This window comes from Anolis carolinensis, unplaced genomic scaffold (assembly GCF_035594765.1).
Source record: "Anolis carolinensis isolate JA03-04 unplaced genomic scaffold, rAnoCar3.1.pri scaffold_17, whole genome shotgun sequence".
NCBI lineage: Eukaryota > Metazoa > Chordata > Lepidosauria > Squamata > Dactyloidae > Anolis > Anolis carolinensis.
In genome coordinates, this window is record NW_026943827.1 from 6108953 (window position 1) to 6130745 (window position 21793).

Consider the following 21793-nt stretch of genomic DNA (forward strand, 5'->3'; position numbering starts at 1 on the left):
GCCAGCTTCACTGACTTTCATTACTTTTCTTGGGAGACGGAGAGCAAGAAAAAGGAAGAGGAGAAGGAGAAATAAGGGAGGAGGAGAAGGGGATGAAGAAAAAGGAAGACGGAGAAAGAATAGGAGGAGGAGGCAGAGTGGAAGGAAGGAAGACAAGAAGCAGAAGGAGGAAGAATACAGGAAGGAGGAGAAGGATTAATTAAATCATAGAATCCTAGAATAGTAGAGTTGGAAGAGACCTCATGGGCCATCCAGTCCAACCCCATTCTGCCAAGAAGCAGGAAATCGTATTCAAAGCACCCCCGACAGATGGCCATCCAGCCTCTGCTTAAAAGCCTCCAAAGAAGGAGCCTCCACCACAGTCCGGGGCAGAGAGAGAGTTCCACTGCCGAACAGCCCTTCTCACAGTGAGGAAGTTCTTCCCGATGTTCAGGTGGAATCTCCTTCCCTGTAGTTTGAAGCCATTGTTCCACTGCGTCCTAGTCTGCAGGGCAGCAGAAAACAAGCTCCCTCCCTCCTCCCTAGGACTTCCCCTCACATATTTGTACATGGCTATCATGTATTTTAAATCATATTTTAAAAGCTCAAATCCAGTCAAAGATTATTTTAGATTACTGCCCAGTTATAATAGAAATAGAAAAGGAATCAGGAGGAGGAAGAATAGAGGAAGGAGGAGAAGGAAGAGAAGAAAAAAAGGAGGAGGAATAGGGAGGAAGGAGGAGAAGGGTGAAAAGGCGGCCCCGGGTTCGGCTGTGGGTCAGAAGCAGAGAGGCATCCGTCCCTCCAAGGCGTAGCTTGGGGAGGCTGAGGTGGTGACCCCACAGAGGCCTGCCTGAAGCTGGGGCCCAAAGGGGGCCCCGAAGGGACCCAGGAATGCATAGGCAAGGCAAGAGAAGGTTCAAAGGCCTCCCTCCACCTTTCTTCATGGAAACCCTTTTTCTTTCCTCCCTTCCCTCTCCGGCCGGCCGTGTTCCTTCCTCTCTCTCCTCCTCCTCCGCCTCCTCCTCCTGTCCGGTTGGGCCGAGATCATGGTGGCGGCGAGGGAGGGCCAGGAGGGAGGGCAAGCGGACACCTCGCCACTGGCAGATGTGCTGAGGAAGAAGTGCCTGGCTCCCCCTCGTCCTCAGCCTCGACAGCGCCTCCTCCTAGCTCAAGTGAGCGGCCAGACGGCAAGGAGGGGGATGCCGAAGAGGGGGAGCCGGGCACTTTTCCCTCAGCGCATCTGCTGCTGGTGGTGATGAATGGGGACCACTTTGCCCTTCCTCAAGTACCGTCTTGTGACCTCACGAAGGTGCCCACTTTCATTCAGGCACAAGGAACCCCCAGATGGCGGAGTGGACTCAGTGACTTGAAGGTTGGGTTGCTGACCTTTGGTCAAAGCACAGGATCGTATATTTTGGCAAAGGGTAGATTTGCATGAAGCCCAAAGGAGTGGATCGACGACAAATCGGATAGGATACGTAATTGTGAGATTGTATTATATTGTAATATTATCATGATCTTATCCTATCCGATTTGACATCGATATTATCATAATATAGCAATAATCATGTGATAGTATAATAATTGTAATATATTATAATGACCTAAGAGCCCCGGTGGCAAAGTGTGTTAAAGCGCTGAGCTGCTGAACTTGCAGACCGAAAGGTCGCAGGTTCAAATCCTGGGAGTGGAGTGAGCACCCACCGTCAGTTCCAGCTTCTGCCAACCTAGCATTTCGAAAACATGCCAATGTGAGTAGATCAATAGGTACCACTTCAGGTAACGGCACTCCATGCAGTCATGCCAGTGGCCACATGACCTTGGAGGTGTCTACGGACAACGCCGGCTGTTTGGCTTAGAAATGGACATGAGCCCCAACCCCCAGAATCAGACATAATAGTTCTGTTATAAAACTTGTGTGCCAGCTGCGACCATACCTCGTGAAGTCTGACTTGGCCATGGTGGTTCACGCCTTAGTTACCTCTAGATTGGATTATTGCAATGCGCTCTATGTGGGGCTGCCTTTGAAGATGGCCCGGAAACTTCAATTAGTTCAACGCTTGGCAGCCTTGGTTCTAACGGGAGCCCAATACAGAGAGAGCGGTCAACCCTCCTGTTTAAGGAGCTCCACTGGCTGCCGCTCATTTTCCAGACCCAATTCAAAGTGCTGGTGATCACCTATAAAGCTCAGAACGGTTTGGGACCCATCTACCTTCGGGATCGTCTGTCCCCCTACGAACCTGTGCGGTCTCTTCGGTCATCGGGGGAGGCCGTCCTCTCGCTTCCGCCAGCGTCGCAAGCGCGGTTGGTGGGGACGAGGGACAGGGCCTTCTCTGTAGTGGCCCCCCGGTTATGGAATTCGCTGCCTAGGGAGATCAGGCAAGCCCCCACCTTGATGGCATTTCGGAAGAGTCTGAAAACTTGGCTTTTCACCCAGGCCTTTGGTTAAGATCATCTTTTCCCATCACAATTATTATGCTCCTCAACCTTTTGCACTGGTCGCTCTTCCCGATTCCTGATATTACTCAGGACTCCTCCCTACCGTACCTAATGTGACCTTAAATGATTCTAATGCACTTTATCTATTTATGAATTTGTTACCCATAATGTGCACCGTACACTTTGCTTATCCACTATTGCAACCTCATTGTTTTTAACCTGATGTTTTAATTCTGTGTTGTGTTTTTTAACTTATCGTGTATATTCTTTATTGGTCTTTGTTTTTGTCCTGATGTTTTATATTTTATCATTGTTTGTATTTTGATTTTGCTGTAAGCCGCCCCGAGTCCCCTTCGGGGGAGATGGAGGTGGGATATAAATAAACTTCTTCTTCTTCTTCTTCTTCTTATTATTATTATTATTTCTTTAATTTCTTTATTTCCATCATTTCTATCCTGCCCTTCTCACTCAGGGTGGCTTACAAAACTGGCAGAATTTGATGCCAATACACAATAATACAAAAGAATAAAAACATAAGCAGTTAAATACAGATTTAAAACAATACAAAATACTTGAGCCATTCATCCACAGAACCTTGTACATAAACCTTAGTCCAGATCGAGTCGAAGCCAACAAAACTCATTCTTTGAACACTTTGTTCAACACTTGTTTGTCCCTTTAAAGTATAAAACCATATTGTACCACACTCCCCCCCCCAATACTACTACTAATAAGAATAACAACAACAACCACTACTACTACATTATTTTTGTATCCCGCCACCATCTCCCTGAAGGGACGCAGGGCACCTTACATGGGGACCTAGCCCAATCAGACAAAGGTCAAAATATAACACAATAAAAATACATATACCAACATCATAAAGGACATAATTAAAAACATAATTCATCCTACAACAACCAGTATTTAGCCAAGCGTAATGGCCGTTTCCGAGCTGGGGCAAGGGGAAGGCCTGTGCAATACAGCTGAGGGGGCAGGGCTGATGGCAGAGTGCGAGAGGCCGATGAGAAGTTAAGGCTGGAAGGGCCAGTCAGGATAGTACAAGCCCAGGGCAGGGACAACAGTAAAGTGCAAGAGTCGAGAATGAAGTTATAGCTAGAGGGATCCAATCATTTAGTGAACGGAATTAATCAAAGGCACATTGGAACAGCCAAAAAGTGGGCAGGGTGGGCGCTAGACCCAGGAATGTGTGGGCTGGGTGGGAGAGGGTTCAAAGGCCTTTCCGCACGGAAACCCCTTTTCTTTCCTTCCTTCCCTCTCCGGCTGCCTCCTTCCCTAATCTCTCTCCTCCTCTTCGGTTGGGCCGGGATCACGGGGGTGGCCAGGGCCAGGAGCCTCCTTGAGGAAACAAGGCTTTAGTGGAGGGAGGGCAAGCTCATGCTTTTCTGCCGTGGATGCGCTGAGGAAGAAGTGCCCGGCTCCTCCTCCTTGTCAGTCTCAGCTCATCTGCCGGAGGTGAAGTTGAGGACCTCTTCGCCCTCACTCAAGTGCAGCCTTGTTACCTCAGGGAGGCACCTGCTTTCGTTCCGTCACAAGGACAAGCACTGCAAACGGTGACAGCTGCCTCTCAGCAACACCCGTCTCCCTCCTTCCCTCCCTCACCCGAGTATAAGCCAAGGGGGGCTTTTTCAGCATTAAAAACATGCTGAAAAGCCGGCTTATACTTGAGTAATTGTTTGTAGTTCCATCGCTACCATTAGAAACCTTCCTTCTATATCTGTCTTAACCATGTGAGGGTGCCAGAGTTTGGGGAGATAGAATACCAGGCCCTTTCTTTTGGAAGTTCCCACGGAAGCCCATTCTTCTCCCAGTCATTTTTGTTTTCAGCCGTACAGAATCAAGGGAGAACCTTTCAGGCCCTTGAAGGTTCTTCCCAAAGGCATCCAAGGAAGACCTTTTCTCTCCGTGGCCTCCAGTTTTCTTTGGATTTCCCCTGGATGGAGGAAAAAGAAGGAAAGGGGGAAGTGGGCAAAGGTGAAGGGAGTCGGCAGGAAGGAGGCTTTGTGGCTGGAGCTGTGCCTGTCTTTGCATCTCATCATGGGCTCTACAGAGGGAATGCATGAATGCCTGAATGGAACTTAGTTCAGCATGGACTCAATTTGTGAACGTGGTTGTGAATTAGCCAGTTGGGAAGGCAGGTCCTTCTTAGTTTGGAAGATTCATTTGGGAAATGTGGCCGGAGTGACCCTTTGAGATGCTGAGGAAACAGAGTGGGGAGTCCCTGTGGCAGGGGAGATAAGGACACAACCAATAAAGAAATCCTTGTTTCTTTCAGCATTTAGCACAATCCTGGTAATTCACGGAAACCCATGATCCAGAATATGTTACACCCTTGAATGTTGGGAGGAGTTCTGCCTGCCTGCCTGCCTGCCTTGTGTTCCTTTAACCACGTTTGGGTCTGACCCAATGAAATGGGTGTGGCCCTCCAATATGGGGGAAAGGGTTCAGTTCCCTCCTTCCGTGATTCCTTCCTTCTCTTATCCCTTCCTTCTGTGTTTCCTCCCTTCCTTCCATCTTTCCTTTCTTCTTTCCTTTTTCGCTTTGTTTACCTTGAGCCAGAGGTATGCGGCTTCGTGTCTAACCTTTTGCTTCTTCTTTCTTGACCAGGACGTGAGAGTTCTCTGGAGCCACCCCTGCCGTGATGGGAAACGAACCAGCTTCTAGTCGATATTAAGGCATTTGGAAACCAAAGTGCAGTAAGGAAACCAGTCCTCTAGGAAAAAGGATTCCTCTCAAGGGTCTGATCTTGCTGAATTCCTACATTCACTTTGGATTCTAGAGTAGAACCATAGAGTCGGAAGAGACTGCATGAGGCACCCAGTCCAGGCCTCTGCCGTGCAGGAAAAGCGCAAAGTACCCCTGACAGATGAGCATCTAGCCTCTGTTTAAAGGATTCCAAAGGAGCCTCCACTACACTCTGAGGCAGAGAGTTCCACTGCTGAACAGCTCTTACAGTCAGGAAGTTCTTAATGTTCAGATGGAATCTACTTTCCTGTAATTTGAACCCACTGCTGTGAGTGATCAGAAAGGGAAAAACAAGAATCAAGTGTCCATATTGGAATTAAATGTACATAGCACTGTTGACATGGAGGAAAAAGCATATAAATGTATTGAATGTGGAAAGAGCTTTAGTCATCATGGAAACCTGAATAGACATCAAAGGACTCACACTGGGGAGAAATCCTATAAATGCCTGGAGTGTGGACAGAGCTTCACTCAGAGTTCAGGTCTACGTTCACATCAAAGGACTCACACTGGGGAGAAACCCTATAACTGTCTGGAGTGTGGACAGAGCTTCACTCAGAAGGGACACTTACATACACATCAAAGAACTCACACTAGGGAGAAACCCTATAACTGCCTGGAGTGTGGACAGAGCTTTACTCAGAAGGGAAGCTTACATACACATCAAAGAACTCACACTGGGGAGAAACCCTATAACTGCCTGGAGTGTGGACAGAGCTTTGCTCATAGTTCAGCACTATATTCACATCAAAGGACCCACACTGGGGAGAAACCCTATAAATGCCTGGACTGTGGACAGAGCTTCACTCAGAAGGGACACTTACATACACATCAAAGAACTCACACTGGGGAGAAACCCTATAACTGCCTGGAGTGTGGACAGAGCTTTGCTCATAGTTCAGCACTATATTCACATCAAAGGACCCACACTGGGGAGAAACCCTATAAATGCCTGGAGTGTGGACAGAGCTTCACTCAGAAGGGACACTTACATACACATCAAAGAACTCACACTGGGGAGAAACCCTATAACTGCCTGGAGTGTGGACAGAGCTTCACTCAGAAGGGAAGCTTACATAGACATCAAAGAACTCACACTGGGGAGAAACCCTTTAAATGCCTGGAGTGTGGACAGAGCTTTGGTCGTAGTTCAGGACTACGTTCACATCAAAGGACCCACACTGGGGAGAAACCCTATAAATGCCTGGAGTGTGGACAGAGCTTCACTCAGAAGGGAAGCTTACATACGCATCAAAGGACTCACACTGGGGAGAAACCCTATAACTGCCTGGAGTGTGGACAGAGTTTTGCTCATAGTTTAGGACTACGTTCACATCAAAGAACTCACACTGGGGAGGAACCCTATAACTGCCTGGAGTGTGGACAGAGCTTTACTCAGAAGGGACACTTACATACACATCAAAGGACTCACACTGGGGAGAAACCATATAAATGCCTGGAGTGTGGACAGAGCTTCACTCAGAAGGGACACTTACATACACATCAAAGGACTCACACTGGGGAGAAACCATATAAATGCCTGGAGTGTGGACAGAGCTTTGCTCGTAGTTCAGGACTACGTTCACATCAAAGGACTCACACTGGGGAGAAACCATATAACTGCCTGGAGTGTGGACAGAGCTTCACTCAGAAGGGACACTTACATACACATCAAAGGACTCACACTGGGGAGAAACCATATAAATGCCTGGAGTGTGGACAGAGCTTTGCTCAGAGTTCAGGACTACGTTCACATCAAAGGACTCACACTGGGGAGAAACCATATAAATGCCTGGAGTGTGGACAGAGCTTTGCTCGAAGTTCAGGACTACGTTCCCATGAAAGGACTCACACTGGGCACAAACCATAGAAATGCATGGAGTGTGTACAGAGCTTTTCATGGAATAAGATTATACATAGACATCATAGAATTCACCCTGGAGAGAATGGTATTAATTGACACCAGAGTGTCATTCTAACATGTACAAAAGCAACTCTTGCAAATTTTGGAAGTGCAAGCTCAAAGTTGGGACATTTCATCACATGTGGTGTATTGTAGAAATATTGAACTAAAATACAGTGTTCCCTCACTTATCCCGGGGGTTAGGTTCCAGGACCACCCGCAATAAGTGAAAATCCGCGAAGTAGGGATGCTATATATTTCTACATTATTTTAGTAGTTATACACTATTTTAAGTCTTTATCAAGAAATCATGTGTTGATAAATTGCCTCCTTCTCCTCTTGTTGCCGCTTGGGCTCCTTTTCTCTCCCTTCGGCTTCTCCTTCCTCCCTTCCTCAGGCTGTAAATTGTAATTTTTTATGATTTATAATATTCTTTTAGAGTTTATTGAAAAACCGCGAAACAGAGAATTTGCAAACAGTGAAACACAAAGTAGTGAGGGAACTCTGTATGTTCCATTCTGGAAGTAATTATATTATCTAAGGGGCGTAGAATAATGAGAAATAATAATTAACAGATAGTCACGTATCCATGTCTGTTTGTTAGTTCAGTTGTGTGTCTATGTAGGTAACTCGTTAGTCTGTTTCTTGTTTAGTTTTGTATCTCATGTAGTAGTTAGTTTAATGTGCAGTTGAAGCATTATATATAATTTCTGCCTTTTTGGTATTGTTGCTTTTAATATCTCTTTTATGTTTTTTTATTTTTGCAAAAAAAGGGGGATTTATAAGGGTCAAAACGGCTGAAACTGGAGGGGTGGGTAGACCTGGTTTTAGCCCAATGTGGATGAGCTCCCTCTATCAGCTCCAGCTCCATGCGGGGACACGAGAGAAGCCTCCCACAAGGATGGTAAAAACATCAAAATATCCGGGCATCCCCTGGGCAACGTCCTTGCAGACGGCCAATTCTCTCACTCCAGAAGCAACTCCGGTTGCTCCTGACACGAAAAAAAAAGCCCAAAGTGGGGTTTAATGTTTAATCTAGAGCGCCTTTGAAGATCATTTCCTTCCTCGGTGTTGGTGGCATGGGTTTGGATTCAGTTGTCTTGCTTCAGACATTATTATTCCTATTATGCTTTATACAACATGTATTCACTGCTTTGATCACCATCTATTCTTTTTGACTGTCTTGTCTATCCCCCAAACCCCTCCAGTGTGTTCTTATGGTCATCAGGGTTGTGTGTGCAAAGTTTGGTCCACATCCATCATTGGTGGGCTTCCGAATGCTCTCTGGATGCAGGGTGAACTACAATTCCCACACGTGTGGGTCAGTCCCCAAAACCCTCCTGTATGTTCTGTTGGTCCTGGGGTTTCTGTGTGCCAGGTTTGGTCCTGATCTGTCATTGGTGGGCGTTGCAGATCCAATGTCAGCTGGATTCAGTGCTCTCTGGATAAGGGTGAACTACGACTCCCACATGCCAAGGTCAACCACCCCCAAACCTCACCTGTATGCACAGTTGGCCATGCTGGCTCTGTGTGCCCAGTTTGGTCTAGATCCGTCGCCCGCTTGTTTTGTTCTGAGCCCAAAGGTTTCCTGTTCTTTGGATGCCGAGTGTTCAGGGAAGAGTGAGGTCCGTGAGATCCAGGAGGCCCTTCAGAGACCACGTCTGGTCGCTTTGCTGGGAAGTCATGCAAACACGTTCACACAAAAGGGAAGGTTGGAAGATTTGGTTCATACAGATTTTAAGTTAATCACTTTTAAAAAATAGAAGATAAAATTTGGAAACTTGAATTATTAAGTCTGGAGTTGAAAACATGACACAATTCAGACAGTGGTTTGTGACACAACATCAACACTTCTAGTGAACTACAGCTCCCACCATGGTGGGTCAGTTCCCCCCAAACCCCTCCAGTATATTAAGTTAGTCTTGGTGGTTCTGTGTGCCACGTTTGGTCCCGGTCTATTCTCAGTGGTGGTCCCAGTGTCTCTGGATGCAGGTGAACTATAAATCCCAGTACCTACAACTCCCAAAGGCCCGCCCAAAGCCTACCAGTCTTCCAAATTGGCCATTTCGGGTACGCTTGCCAGGGATATCTGCACCAGGCTTATCTTACCTTTGATACACAGGCACCCAGGCCGTTCAGGACACTTTTGTACCTCCCTGCTACTTGTAGATACTCATTCAGCTACAACCGACAATGTTGCAAAGTTTTGTGCGTACAAAGTCCGCCAGGGGATGACGGTCCCAAAAGTGACCCATGTCTCCAGTCTCTTGGTTCTATAACTGGCTGATGGACCTCTGCGTTGTATGTTTTGCCCTGTTTCCCCTTCCGCTCCTCACCCCCCCCGGTTATTGTGCTTTAATGTCTTTATATTTTAAATGTACTAAACATACCAAGTTTGTATGTAACTGTGACCTTTATCTCCTGTGCTGGTCTATGACCGAAATAAATGATTGGATTTGAAATTTCCGGGCTGTGGCGCAGGCGGGAGATCAAGCCAGCTGCAATTAACTGCAATGAATCACTCTGACCAGGAGGTCATGAGTTCGAGGCCCGCTCGGAGCCTATGTTTGTTTGTCTTTGTTCTATGTTAAAAGGCATTGAATGTTTGCCTAGATGTGTCATGTGATCCGCCCTGAGTCCCCTTCGGGGTGAGAAAGAAGGGCGGAATATACATGCTGTCAATGAATAAAATAAATAAATTTGGTGCAAATCTATTGTTGTTCGCATTGACAGTGCTCTCTGGATGTAGGTGAACTATAATTCCTATCAATCAAGGTGACTTTCCCCCAAAGCCATCCAGGGAGGGAGGGAGGGGGGAGGAGCTCCGTTGATGGACAGGACCGGAGGAGGGGCAGGACGGGAAAGCCATGGTCATAATAATGTAATGATAATAATAACAACAATTACTTTAAAAGAATACAATAATATATAATAAACATATTATCATAATTATTATATCATACTTATAACTTGAATTTGGTCAAAGCACAGGACAGTATATTTTGGACAAGGGTAGATTTGTGTGAAGCCCAAAGGAGTGGATCGACAACAGATCGGACAGGATAAGATCATTATAATATTTATTTATTATAGCAGGCACCGGAGAGCCGTGTCGTGTGCGTGTCGTGGGTCCGGTCATGGCATGGCGTGTGTGTGCCACGTGTGTCTTGACCTGGGAGGCGTCTACGGACAAGGCCGGCTCTTGGGCTGAGAAACGGGGAAGAGCCCCAAGGGCCCGAGTCAGGCTGGACCGCCCTTCATGTCCGGGGAAAGCCCACAGCTTCACTCAGACAGCCTTCAAGGTTTGCCCGGATCTGCCCCGGGATCTGCGGGACTCTCTGCCGAAGGAGGAGGGAGTTTGAAGAATTCGGCAGACGGGACTCGAACCCGCGACGCCCGCTCTCTCTCTCTCTCTCTCTCTCTCTCTCTCTCGTGCCTGAGCCGCTTGACCCATCGCGCCACTCAGCTCTGCGGGGAGAGGGAGGGGGCGGGGCTCTGACGTCACCAGAGCCAGGCTGGGAGGGGCGCCCTCGAACGGTCTCTGTGCTGGGCGGGGCTTCGAGAGGCAAGGCCCCGCCCTCCCCTGCTCAGCCAATGAGGCCCCTCCCTTCCCCTACCAGGCCAAGGCCCCGCCCCTCCCTCCCGTCTCTCAAAGGGAGAAGCCCCGCCCCCCTTCGGGACGGAATGAACCCTCGCCACGCCCCGCCCACGCCCTGACGTCACTCCCTCCGACGAAGAGGGGGCGGGGCCTCCATCCTGCCCTCAGAAGCCGCCTTCTTTCTCGCCCGTCCTGGTCACCCGTCCATCAAGGCCGGAGCCAATAGGGGCCCGCTCGTGGGCGGGGCGTCACGGACTCGGCCAATGGGAGGGCGAGGGGCGGAGGAGGGGCGGGGCTTCTTCCTGGCTGGGCCTGCGCAGAGCCTCTCTCGCCGCCATTGTTTTCTGAGGCGCTTCCTCTGGAGCCGCGAAGGAGGGGAGAGAGAGAGAGAGAGAGAGAGAGAGAGAGAGAGAGAGAGAGAGAGAGAGAGAGAGGTTTGTGTTGATATTTATATTGATATTTATATTGATATTGATATTCTCTCTGGATTGCGTGTCTCTCGGTCTCTCTTTGGGGAGGGGAGGGGAGGGGGCGGGGCCTGCCTCCCTCCCGGAAGAAACGAGGCCTCAATGGCCGCCGAGGCCTCCCCCTCCCCCCCTCCCCTCCCTTTGGACTTGTTTGTTTATGTGTTTATTGTTTACTGCATTTCTATCCCGCCCTTCTCACCCCGAAGGGGACTCACAGCGGCTTAGCAATGGTATGTACATACAGGACAATAGATTATTAGCAAAGCACAAGATCAGCATTATCTATGACTATATTGTACTATACTGCAACATTACATGTAATAGGTAATATACAATTATAATAGTGTAGTATTATTGTATTGTATTACATTATATTGTACGTATATACTATAATATATTAGCATAGCACAATATCAGCATTATCTATTACTATATTGTAATGTACTGCAATATTACATGTAATATGTAATATACAATTATAATAGTGTAGTATTATTGTATTGTATTACATTATATTGTACGTATATACTATAATATATTAGCATAGCACAATATCAGCATTATCTATTACTATATTGTAATGTACTGCAATATTACATGTAATATGTAATATACAATTATAATAGTGTAGTATTATTGTATTGTATTACATTATATTGTACGTATATACTATAATATATTAGCATAGCACAATATCAGCATTATCTATTACTATATTGTACTATACTGCAATATTACATGTAATAGGTAATATACAATTATAATAGTGTAGTATTATTGTATTGTATTACATTATATTGTACGTATATACTATAATATATTAGCATAGCACAAGATCAGCATTATCTATTACTATATTGTACTATACTGCAATATTACATGTAATAGGTAATATACAATTATAATAGTGTAGTATTATTGTATTGTATTACATTATATTGTACGTATATACTATAATATATTAGCATAGCACAAGATCAGCATTATCTATTACTATATTGTAATGTACTGCAATATTACATGTAATAGGTAATATACAATTATAATAGTGTAGTATTATATTGTATTGCATTATATTGTACGTATATACTATAATATATTAGCATAGCACAAGATCAGCATTATCTATCACTATATTGTAATGTACTGCAACTGGTCGGTTGATGTCAGTTGATTACGTACTTTTATGATGTTTTTCTTTTTCTTGTTTCAGTTGTTTTCATTGTATTGTTTATTTGTTATATGTTTTTAATTGTGTTATAATAATAATAACAACAACACCAACTTTATTTTTATATCCCGCCTCCATCTCCCTGAAGGGACTTGGGGCAGCTTACACAGGGCCAAGCCCAAGTGGTACAAACATTGTAATAAAACAAATTGATAAAACATAATAAAATTACATTAAAAATAAAACATGGCTTGATAAAAGACCTGAGGACGCTCATAAAAATGACCTGGAGGCCTTGTTTATGCTGGGCTTGGTCTCCATGCAAGCTGCCCCGAGTCCCTTCGGGGAGAGAGATTGTGGTGGGATATAAAAATAAAGTTGTTATTATTATTATGTACATACAATATATAGATGTCACTATCTATATTTTCCAATTCCCAATCACTTCCTTGTTCCTTCCTTCCTTCCCACCTCACTCCATTCTTCCTTCCCTTCCTTCCTCCTCCCTTATTGTTATTTATTTATTTATTTATTAATTATTATTATTATTAAACTTATGTACCGCTACTCCCGGTTTGGCTCGGAGTGGTTTACAAAAATAGATTAAAACAATACACTTGGCTTTAAAATAGCAATAAAAACAATAAAAGCAACAATAAAAACAGACATAGCCCTGAGTCTTTCACCCATTGAACGCTTGTCGGAAGAGCAAGGTTTTGCAGGCTTTCCGAAAGGCAAGTAAGTCTCGGGTGGTTCGAGTTTCCACTGGCAAGGCATTCCATAATTGAGGGGCTACAACCGAGTAGGCTCTCTGCCTAGTGGAAGACAAATGTTAGGGACTTCAAGCAAATTTTGGTCTTCAGACCGAAGTAATCTCTGGGGTTGGTAGGGTGATAAGCGGGCCCTCAGGTACGCTGGCCCCAGACCATGTAAGGCCTTGAAAGTTAGTACTAGTATCTTGAAAGTAATCCGGTACTCAATCGGTAGCCAGTGCAGCTGTTGAAGAATTGGGGTGATACGCCACCTCGCCGGCACCCCAGCGAGAAGACGAGCCGCCGCGTTTTGCACCAGCTTCAGTTTCCGGATCACTGACAGAGGAAGGCCAATGTAGAGGGCGTTACAGTAGTCGAGCCTCGAGATGACCGTCGCCTGGATCACCGTCGCCAGGTCGTTCCTAGATAGGTAGGGAGCCAGTCGCCTAGCCTGGCGTAGATGGAAAAACGCAGATCTGCTCACAGCAGAGACCTGGGCCTCCATTGTGAGCAGAGGGTCTGATAAGACACCAAGACTTTTTACAGAAGATGACGGACGTAGTGTCTCACCATCCAGGGTAGGCAGCTGGATCTCCCTCCCACCCGGATGGCCCAGCCAAAGGATCTCCGTCTTCGCTGGATTCACCCTCAACCTGCTGGCACGCAACCATCCAGTAACGGCTTCAAGGCACTGATGGAAACTATCGGGTACGGAGTCCGGCTGGCCCTCCATCCTCAGAATGAGCTGAGTGTCATCAGCGTACTGGTGGCACTCGAGCCCAAACCAGTCGGGCAAGCGGTCGCATATAGATGTTAAATAATAGAGGAGAGAGAATAGCTCCCTGTGGGACCCCACAAGTTAGCGGAGACCACGCGGAAACCAACCCTCCCCTCACCAAATGCTGCTGTGAGATCCAATAACACAAGCAGCGCTGATCCGCCTTGATCCCTCTGGCAGCGAAGTTGGTCTGTGATGGCGACCAGCACAGTCTCCGTCCCGTGCCCCCTACGGAAGCCGGACTGGAAGGGATCAAGTCCGGCTGTGTCATTGAGGAACTGCTGCAACTGTTCCACTGCTGATCTCTCAACCAGCTTGCCCAGAAACGGAAGGTCCGACACTGGGCGGTAGCTAGCGGGAAGCGAACGATCTAAGTCTGGTTTCTTCAGCAGCGGAGATACTGATGCCTCTTTTAAACCCTCTGGAAAAACTCCTTGCTCAAGGGAGCTATTTATTATATTCAACAGAGGTTCACGTAATCCATCTAGGCAGGATTTTACTAGCCAGGAGGGACACGGATCGAAGGAGCAGGTGGTCGGCCTAGCTGCAGTCATGATCCTGTCGACAGCCTCTGCATCCAGCGGGGTAAACCGGTCCAGGATGGGCCCAGAGAGTGGCCACGGAGTCTCAAGTTCAGTTACTGTATCCATCGTGGCAGGGAGTTCCCGACGAAGAAGCGAGATCTTGTCTGCAAAATAGCTCTGGAAAACCTCAGCAGAAGGAGCCAGGTCATTATTGTTTGGAACAGAAGGGACCTTTGTCAGGGATCTAATGATCTTAAATAATTGTGCTGGGTGTGAGCTTGCAGACGCTATCAAGGAAGCATAATACGACTTTTTTGCCTCGGTGATAGTCTGCTCATAAGACTCTCTGGACTTCTTATAAGCTGATTCCGATTCCTCATCACGGCGTTCCCGCCACATGACCTCTAGCCGTCTCTTCTCCCGTTTCATCGCACAGAGCTCCTCAGTGAACCAAGGAGACTGATTCTTACGGGGTCGGAGAAGGCGTCTAGGTGCGATCTCATCGAGTGCATTGGATAATTTGGTGTTCCATGTATCCACTTGCACCTCCAGTGAGTCGCTGACAGGTTCTATGGCCTTTAGAGCATTCAGGAACCTGACCGGTTCCATTAGTCTCTTTGGGCGAACCCAAATAGGTTTGGCGCCCAGGTTGGGTGGGTTGGTGTGCTCTATACGGATTCCTAGGGCACAGTGGTCCGACCATGGAACCTCCGAAACGGAGGTTAGGGTCACTTGGATTCCAACCCCAAAGATCAAATCTAGTGTGTGGCCAGCCTGATGTGTAGGCCCAGTATTATAAAGTGAGAGTCCTAGTGTCGCCATGGTCGACACTAGGTCTTCAGCTGCTGAGGAGAAGGAGCCTGCATCAGCATGGACATTGAAGTCCCCCAAAACAATAAGCCTGGGGAACCTCAAGGCCCAGTCCGACACAACCTCTAGCAGCTGTGATAGGCTGTCCACTGGTGCATTAGGCGCACGGTACACCAGTAGAAAGGCTATACTCTCCTGTGAATCCCACACAAGGCCAACGCTTTCCATACCAGAGATGTTTGGAGTGGGAGCCGCCCTCAGAGATAAATTTTCTCGTGCGAGCATTGCCACTCCACCCCCCCCCCCCCCCGTCTCCCGGTCCGCATCTGGTGGGTGATAACAAAATCTGGAGATGATAATTCCTGGAGGAGGACCTCATCACCCTCCTGCAACCAGGTTTCTGTGATACATGCTAAGTATGAAGAAGTATGAAGTAATGAAGAATAATTTAGGTAAACGTAAAGGTTCCCCTCCCCCAGTGGCGCAGCGGATTAAACCGCTGAGCTACTGAACTTGCAGATCCCTTTCTTGGGATTGCGGTTTCTATTGTAGTTGGACAGTGGCCTGAAATTATACTTGACTGGATTTGCGCTTTTGAATGAAGATTTACTTAATATTTAGTGATCCAAATGATATCAATTCTTGAGTATGACTTGTGTCTCTCTATCAGAGAAGAAGGTTTCGTTCTTTTCTTCTGGGTGTAAGAACCTCCAGAGATCTATGATTGACAGTTTTTCTACCCTAATCCAGAAGCATTTTTCCTTGATTCTCTTGAATTGGCTTTATAGTTTTTCAAAATCCATATTGAAATCCACAATAGAGTTGCAGTCAATATCCTCCATCTCTTTCCAAAAAGTTTCAAAGAAAGAAGCTTTTGCATAGTTAGAAGCATAAATATTGACAAGTGTTTTCTTTGTTTGTAATTTTATCATGGCCATTAGAAATCTTTTTTTTTATCTTAACCATTTGAGGTTGCCAGAATTTGAGGATATACAATAACAGGCCATTTCTTTTGGAAGTTCCTGCTGAAACCAATTCTTCTCCCACTCTTTTTGGTTAAAAGTATTTCCTGGCCTGTTGTTTAAGGTGTGTCACCTGCACCACTATTATATTAGCATTTTAAAATATAATTTTAATTGACAAAAATATTTATTACAGTGTTATAAAATGAGAATATCGGGGACAGGAAAGGGTCCTGGATAAGAGTAGGGACAACTACCACCTGGGTGAAGGTGATTTTTTTTTCTCGGGGTATAAGGTAGAACATGGGATGGAAAGAAGGGAAAAGACAGAGAAGGGGATTTTGTTGACCTCCAATCTTCTTCACTGGGGTTTAAAAGTCTGCATTTCATCTATTATTTAATTAGTGGGTCTCCCATTCGTCCTTTCTCCAGATGTGAACAATGCAGTGGGCCTTTCCGCACACAGAGTGCTCACCGGGAGGGAAGAGACGCGGCCGGCGGAGACCTTTCCCGTTGGGCACAGCTTCCGACCTTTGCCGACCACGTCTCACCCCTCCCGGCGGTGTAACTTGGTAGAAAGTTGCTAACCACCATTACTAACAGCTTCAGGACCTTTCCTGTCCCCCCTCAGCCACTTAAGTACCTGGAGGGAGGGCCCAAGTTGACCCGCGCCTGATCTACCCAGGGACTCCATTATGTTGGATGAGCCAGACTCTACTGTACTGACTACTGGGACTCAGTGCTGCAGAATCCTGGGAGCTGTAGCTTCATGTGGTGTCTAAATGTCTCTGCTACAGAAAGCTCTTGCCTTCTTAAACTACAACTCCCAGGAATTTGGTCTCAGTGAGCAGTTAAAATGGAGTCACGCTGCATTAGTGGCCCAGATCAGGGAAGCCTTACAGAATCAAAGGAAACCATGTAGGCCTTTTGGAGACTCCTTGAAGGCCTCTTCCCTCCCAAAGGCATCCCGGGAAGACCTTTCCTTTCTTTGCACAACCTCCAGTTCCCTCTTGATTTCCTTTTGCCTGTCCAAACTTGCAGGTCGTGTTTTGATTGACAGGAGGGGCGGACGGGACTGGCTTATCTCCTCGCCTTGCTCTTTCCTCGCTGTTCGACTGAGGGAATGAATGGCCTGAATGGAACTTCGTTCAGCATGGACTCATTTTGGGAACATCCCAACAAGCCTCAGTGTGGGTTTGAATGAGCCGGGTGGGAAGGCAGATCCTTGGTCATTTGGAGGATTTCTTCGTCCCCAAGCTCGTATTATATAATATGCGCCAGGTTATGCATATATAGGGTTGTTGTATGTCTTTCGGGGTGTGTGGCCATGTTCCAGAAGTATTCTCTCCTGATGTTTCGCCCACATCTATGGCAGGCATCCTCAGAGGTTGTGAGGCATGGATAAACTAGGCAAGGAAGGTAAATATATATCTGAGAGTCCAGGGTGTGACAAGAGTCCTTTGTCAGTTGGAAGCCAGCATTAATGTTGCAATTAATCACCCTAATTAGCATTGGAAAGGTTTGTCTCTTGCCTGGGGGGCATCCCCTGTTCAGAGTCATTAGTCGTCCTTGGGGCTCCTCTGCCCTCAGAGTGTTGCTTCCCATTTACTGTTCTGAGTTTTTTAATACTGGTAGCCAGATTTTGTTCGTTTTCATGGTTTCCTCCTTTCTGTTGAAGTTGTCCACATGCTTGTGGATTTCAATGGCTTCTCTGTGTAGTCTGACATGATAGTTGTTGGAGTGGTCAAGCATTTCTGCATATATAGATTGTATAATTATATATACAGTATATTACTAGCTTGGGTCCCCAGCGTTGGCCCAGTTATTCGAAAAAGTAATTTTTTAATTGTACAAATTCATGGTTCAGGCAATCAATACCAGGCAAAATTCTGGAAAAGATCATTAAGGAAGTGGTCTGCGAACACTTAGAAACAAATGCGGTCATTGCTAATAGTCAACACGGATTTACCAAAAACAAGTCATGCCAGACTAATCTGATCTCTTTTTTCGATAGAGTTACGAGTTGGGTCGATACAGGGAATGCTGTGGATGTAGCATATCTAGATTTCAGTAAGGCCTTCGACAAAGTCCCCCACGACCTTCTGGCAAACAAACTAGTAAAATGTGGGCTAGACAAAACTACGGTTAGGTGGATCTGTAATTGGCTAAGCGAACGAACCCAAAGGGTGCTCACCAATGCGTTGTCTTCATCATGGAAAGAAGTGACAAGTGGAGTGCCGCAGGGCTCCGTCCTGGGCCCGGTTCTGTTCAACATCTTTATTAACGACTTAGACGAAGGGTTAGAAGGCACGATCATCAAGTTTGCAGACGACACAAAACTGGGAGGGATAGCTAACACTCCAGAAGACAGGAGCAGAATTCAAAACGATCTTGACAGACTAGAGAGATGGGCCAAAACTAACAAAATGAAGTTCAACAGGGACAAATGCAAGATACTTCACTTCGGCAGAAAAAATGGAAATCAAAGATACAGAATGGAGGACACCTGGCTTGACAGCAGTGTGTGCGAAAAAGACCTTGGAGTCCTCGTGGGGAAGAAGTTAAACATGAGCCAACAATGTGATGCGGCTGCTAAAAAAGCCAATGGGATTCTGGCCTGCATCAATAGGGGAATAGCGTCTAGATCCAGGGAAGTCCTGCTCCCCCTTATTCTATTCTGCCTTGGTCAGACCACACCTGGAATCACACTGTGTCCAATTTTGGGCACCACAGTTGAAGGGAGATGTTGACAAGCTGGAAAGCGTCCAGAGGAGGGCGACTAAAATGATTAAGGGTCTGGAGAACAAGCCCTATGAGGAGAGGCTTAAAGAGCTGGGCATGTTTAGCCTGCAGAAGAGAAGGCTGAGAGGAGACATGATAGCCATGTACAAATATGTGAAGAGAAGTCATAGGGAAGAGGGAGCAAGCTTGTTTTCTGCTGCCCTGCAGACTAGGACACGGAACAATGGCTTCAAACTACAGGAAAGAAGATTCCACCTGAACATCAGGAAGAACTTCCTCACTGTGAGAGCTGTTCGACAGTGGAACTCTCTCCCCGGGGCCGTGGTGGAGGCTCCTTCCTTGGAGGCTTTTAAGCAGAAGCTGGATGGCCATCTGTCGGGGGTGCTTTGAATGCGATTTCCTGCTTCTTAGCAGGGGGTTGGACTAGATGGCCCATGTGGTCTCTTCCAACTCTACTATTCTATGATTCTATGATTCTAGGTGTTTCTCACTTTTAGCTGCCAGAACCTCCATGCCATCTTGCATCGCAGCTTTCTCCATTTTGTCGGGTATTCTTCTGGTCTTGCACTAACTGCTGGCATGATACTCCTGGTGGCTGACATCTGCTGTCGAGCATTCCTTAGAGCAGATCATTCTCATTTCCCAGCAGGAGGGAGTCCTTGCTGTCCCAGTCGGTGCATGGGTCCCTGTGCTCACTCTCTCTGTGTAGGGCCGTGGGCTTTGTCCTTCCCCATTCTAGCTGGTGGGGCCTGTCGGGACTGTCCTTTCTCTCCCTGGGCCGATGTGGCTCCCTCCAGCACTCTGCTGCTCGACGGCTTTCCTTCCCGCATGGGAAACAAGGATCCCGTTGTCCTTTTCTTTCCTGGCTGCTCAACCATCCTTGTGGAGGATTCTGTGGACCTCCTCCTCCCAAGGCTATTGCTGTCAGTCCTTGGAAGGTGTAGGACACAAAGGTAGGCTCACACAGCTGGGGCTATGGAAACTTTATTGAATCCGCCTTGCCAAGATGATCACAAAGCTTACACTGTCCCTTTTCCGCCAGCCCCCCAGTATATCAAGATGCTTCTTCCCTCCCTCTCCCACGTTTCCCCCTTCCCATTCACACCTTCCCGTCAACAGTTCTTTCCCATGTTTGAAACCCAGAGCAGGTCATAAATCAGTCTTTCCAAACAAATGGTCTTCCTCTTCCGGCTCTCCCCCCCCCTGCCCCTTTGCTCTGGTCGGATGTGAAAAGGTCAGTTGGCTTTTTGCATCCTGACAATTGCGGTGTTTCTCCTGATGACGCCATCCCTGGCTCCTTGTCTCACTTGCTCTTTGTCATACTCCACTCTCCCCGCTAAGATGATCCATTCCTCTAGAGACCTGGGACTCCTTGGCCCACAGGATACTGGGTCAAACTCTGTGGTCCTCTATTCTCTCACAAATTTAGTGACTCTTCTGGGTCTTCTCCCAGAAATGACGGGTCGAGTGCTAGGGCAGCCATGAGAGCTGCAGCCCCACAGGGGGAGAACTCCTGCGGGGTTGTCTCTAAGGCCTCGCTAGGTGTCCAGTCTCTGACATCCTGCTGCTACACACCTCTCATTGTTGGTAGAGAAAGAGCCTTTCGAAGAGACAGGGCTTAATGTCAAAGAAAGTTGCTTCTAAGCTCTAACCCTAATGCACCAGGTTATATCTCTTCCCTGTTTCCTTTCACCGCCTCATTGTTTACACATTCCCATGGAACCTAACTGCTGTCTCCATAACAACCATTATGGTTACCTTCCCTCTCCCACCCTTGATCACCCAGATGGTCATCATTAACAGCTTCTTGTTCACAGCTCTTTGATGGCATGGTCACTCCTAAGGCTTCCTTCGAAGATAGAGTGATCCATGACAGCTGATGCCTTATTGAATGGCAACTCCCAAAAATTCTATAGTATTGATCTATGGCAGCTGAGGTTGGACTCAGTTTGTCTTTGTTCTACATGGTAGGTGTGTCCCAGGTCAGGGAAGCCTTTCAGAAGCAGAGAACAGCATTTTGGACCTTGTAGAGGCCACTTGGGGCACTTCCAGACAGCACTAAATCACGGGTTTTAAACAGGGGCAAAAGATCCCAGAACTTCAGAAGAGGTCCACATACAGACCTGTTGGTCCTGGGATTTCTGCCTCCATTGTCCAGACTTGCTGCTTTGTTCCGAGAGTTAGAGGCTCCCAAAATGGTTGCTGCAGGACTTCTGCCTGAAACCTCAGCGGGTTTTTTTTTTAAAAAATGGCAAGATGCAGATTTGCAGAGATTCAGATATGCGGATCACTGCAACAGTTCCGTTCTTTGTCCTGGCCAGAGAAACTGCCCTCCAAACGTTTCATGAAGTATTTGCCACACAAACAAACCTAATGGGGCAGGGCCACCTTGCCCAAGTCAGCACTGCACAATAAAACAGGAACAGGCAATTGTAAGCCAGGAACAGAAGTTTGTCATTATCTCCTACTTTTACAGCCTGGCTGCCTGGCCATCTGTCCAGACAGATTTGGTTGTGTACTTGTGGCATCGAACAACAGGGCGCTGTTCCTAGGTTCCACATGACTTTCCCTATTAGCCACCTGCATGACCTTGTCTCTATATATTTACATTCCTCTCCTCCCAACAGCCCGTAGTAAGCATTTGTCATTTACGTTACCCATGTTGTCAGCACACACCCAATGAGGAACCAACATGTATAGCCTGGCAATATCATCATGTTGTTCCCTGGCGCAAGTACACTACAAAACCTGTCTTCACCGATGGCATACAACAAAGTGTGAGTAATTATAGTAAAGATGGCATTCTGTTCCTGGTTTGAAAGTGTCTGCTCCTGTGTCATTGTGTACTGCTTACTGTGAAGGTACTTGTTGCACCCCAGGAACTCGATTTTTCGGCCAC

The 21793-nt window shown here is 46.9% G+C and overlaps 1 protein-coding gene across 3 annotated transcripts in view; it reads left to right on the forward strand.

Moving 5' to 3' along the window:
- LOC107982503 (zinc finger protein 658B-like) overlaps positions 1–9800 on the forward strand; it is a 75286-nt gene extending 65486 nt beyond the window's left edge. For all 3 annotated transcript variants that reach the window (XM_062966080.1, XM_062966078.1, XM_062966079.1), the window contains exon 2: positions 5050–9800. In XM_062966080.1, the coding sequence (XP_062822150.1) occupies positions 5528–7057 (1530 nt within the window). In that variant the 5' untranslated portion in view covers positions 5050–5527 and the 3' untranslated portion in view covers positions 7058–9800. The remainder of the gene's footprint in view (positions 1–5049) is intronic.
- Positions 9801–21793: the final 11993 nt, after the last annotated feature.